Consider the following 2,950-nt stretch of genomic DNA (forward strand, 5'->3'; position numbering starts at 1 on the left):
AAAAGACTAGTCCACTTGCCCAGTGAGAAACTTCAAAGAAGCACCAATTCACAAATACTATTCCTTAAATAATTCAGACATTAATAGTTTAGTGGACCCCCTTTTACAGGTGCATGTATCTTCTTGCTCCACTGTTGTCTCTCTGTTTCACTATATATACCTCAATCCCTCCTTTTTCAGAATTCAGAACCTTTTCATCTTTATTCTCTACCATCAACACAACACATAAAAAAATCCAATTGCTTAAAACTCATAACAAACAAAATGTATCAACCAATTTCGACCGAGCTACCTCCGACGAGTTTCAGTAGTCTCATGCCATGTTTGACGGATACATGGGGTGACTTGCCGTTAAAAGTTGATGATTCCGAAGATATGGTAATTTATGGGCTCTTAAGTGACGCTTTAACTGCCGGATGGACGCCGTTTAATTTAACGTCCACCGAAATAAAAGCCGAGCCGAGGGAGGAGATTGAGCCAGCTACGATTCCTGTTCCTTCAGTGGCTCCACCTGCGGAGACTACGACGGCTCAAGCCGTTGTTCCCAAGGGGAGGCATTATAGGGGCGTTAGGCAAAGGCCGTGGGGGAAATTTGCGGCGGAAATAAGGGACCCAGCTAAAAACGGCGCACGGGTTTGGCTAGGGACTTATGAGACGGCTGAAGAAGCCGCGCTCGCTTATGATAAAGCAGCTTACAGGATGCGCGGCTCCAAGGCTCTATTGAATTTTCCGCATAGGATCGGCTTAAATGAGCCTGAACCGGTTAGACTAACCGCTAAGAGACGATCACCTGAACCGGCTAGCTCGTCAATATCATCGGCTTTGGAAAATGGCTCGCCGAAACGGAGGAGAAAAGCTGTAGCGGCTAAGCAAGCTGAATTAGAAGTGCAGAGCCGATCAAATGTAATGCAAGTTGGGTGCCAAATGGAACAATTTCCAGTTGGCGAGCAGCTATTAGTCAGTTAAGATATGAGCTAAGAACTCAATTGTTAAGTTTGGAGTGAATAGAAACAGCAAACTACTCCACTTTGCTCATAGTTGGACCAAGGAGGCCATTTGTATTATGTCTATGGCGTGTAAAGTGTCACCTTTCAGTTTAAAAACAGTATTTCTTGTCCTCACTTTGGATTGATTAAATGGATAATACTCGCTTTCGACTGGGTTACTCTAGTGGTGAGCACCCTTCACTTTCAACCAAGAGGTTGTGAGTTCGAGTCACCCCAAGAGCAAGGTGGTGAGTTCTTGGAGGGTGGGAGCCGAGGGTCTATCGGAAACAGCCTCTCTATCCCAGGAGGGTAGAGGTAAGGTCTGCATACAAACTACCCTTTTCAACCTCCACTAGTGGAATTATACCGAGTAAAGTGCCAAAAGGTCGTAAATAATAAAGGACGTTGTCGTTAGCACTATAGAATGACAACCAAAGTATATCTTCTTAATTGAGTGAAAATTAATTAAAACCAAAAGGTTCATATTAGTAAAGGAATTAAGTTACTATTATTCGCTCTGATCCATAATAAGTGATCATTTTACTTTTTTATTTTGGTCCAAAATAAGTATCCGTTTACATAATCAAGAAGAAATTAATTTTATTTTTGAAGGAAAAAGTATTTTATTATTAATCTCTGAAAGCTCTCTGCAACTATCACAAATCTCCACTTATAAAATAAGCTAGTAATATTCCTATTTATAATAGTACTCAACCTATGTCAACTAAGAAATATGAAAGCCTATTCCTATATTAATTCTGACTATAAATTCTATTTAGACGTGAATTAAATAAATTAAATCCTAAATAATTAAGGTTTCCTATTAAAAACTTAAAGTAAGATTGGCAGAAAACTAATTCGACTATACTAATTAGAGAAGAAACTAAGTTATTAAATATTAATATGAAAACAAAGAAACAAATTTATCAATAATAAGAAATAATTATATAAATTATATACCATAAATAAATAAATAAAAATTTGGGGCCCTTAAATTCTTGGGGCCTAAAACAAGTGCTTCACTTACTTAAGGGTCTAGGCGGCCTTGTTACTCCCTACAATCCATAATATCCTTTTGGCATTGCATTCATTTAAAAATATACTTACTCCTAAGAACAATAAATATTTTGACTAAATTACCCTTACTTAAAATTTGCTTATTCTTAACTTGATACATTGAGATAATAAATAAGGGTAAATTTTGGAAAAATAAAATTAATTTCTTATTGATGATGTAAAATATCACTTATTTTGGACCAAAATAAAAGATCAAAAAATCACTTATTACGGACCAGAGAGAGTAGCATACAATTACAAGCAATTCGATAAACTGTTGTACTGCAAACAAGGGAGCAAGAATCTTAAATGGAGGAGAATATATCTTGAACAAGGAATATAACAAAAATAAAATTAAGAAAAAAAACCCAAAGAAAATACAAATCATTGGCACAAACTTTTTTAACTCGTCATTATTATAATTTGGAGAAAGGAGAATCCTGTTTACATACTTTTTACATTACATGTTGATCTCTGAATACGAAGTTCAATTTTAAGATCATTTATTAATAATTTGATGTGTGCATATTTCCTTGCACATGTATCCTCACTTCTGTCACATTAATTTGCAAGGACTTTCTCTGTTCTCCCACCCACAATACAAACCGAAAGTGTAAATCTTTTCTCATTGCAAATTTAGAAGTACCAGAACTAACAATAATGAAATAATAGCTAACTATTTTTTTTTTTTTGGAAATTGAATCTTAACAGATAGTAATAGATATATGAAGTAACGAGTTCTTTCAGCAACGTACATTTATGTGACTAAATGTTTTACTCTTCACCAATATTTGGAGAAGTGGTTTTGATAGATCTTGGGGTCATTTATTTTCTTGTATATGTTTGGAAAAAAACTTTGTATAAATTGTATGGTGGTTGGTTGTTAAATGCAAACTATTAATTCGGTT

General features: G+C 35.5%; 1 protein-coding gene across 1 annotated transcript; it reads left to right on the top strand.

Moving 5' to 3' along the window:
• Positions 1-264: 264 nt before the first annotated feature.
• LOC107769743 (ethylene-responsive transcription factor 2) lies at positions 265-966 on the top strand. Its single transcript, NM_001325036.1, is given in 1 exon segment — positions 265-966. A coding segment is annotated over 1 exon segment (702 nt).
• The last annotated feature ends 1,984 nt before the right edge of the window (positions 967-2,950 follow it).

Source organism: Nicotiana tabacum, chromosome 4, assembly GCF_000715075.1.
Source record: "Nicotiana tabacum cultivar K326 chromosome 4, ASM71507v2, whole genome shotgun sequence".
Classification (NCBI taxonomy): Eukaryota; Viridiplantae; Streptophyta; class Magnoliopsida; order Solanales; family Solanaceae; genus Nicotiana; species Nicotiana tabacum.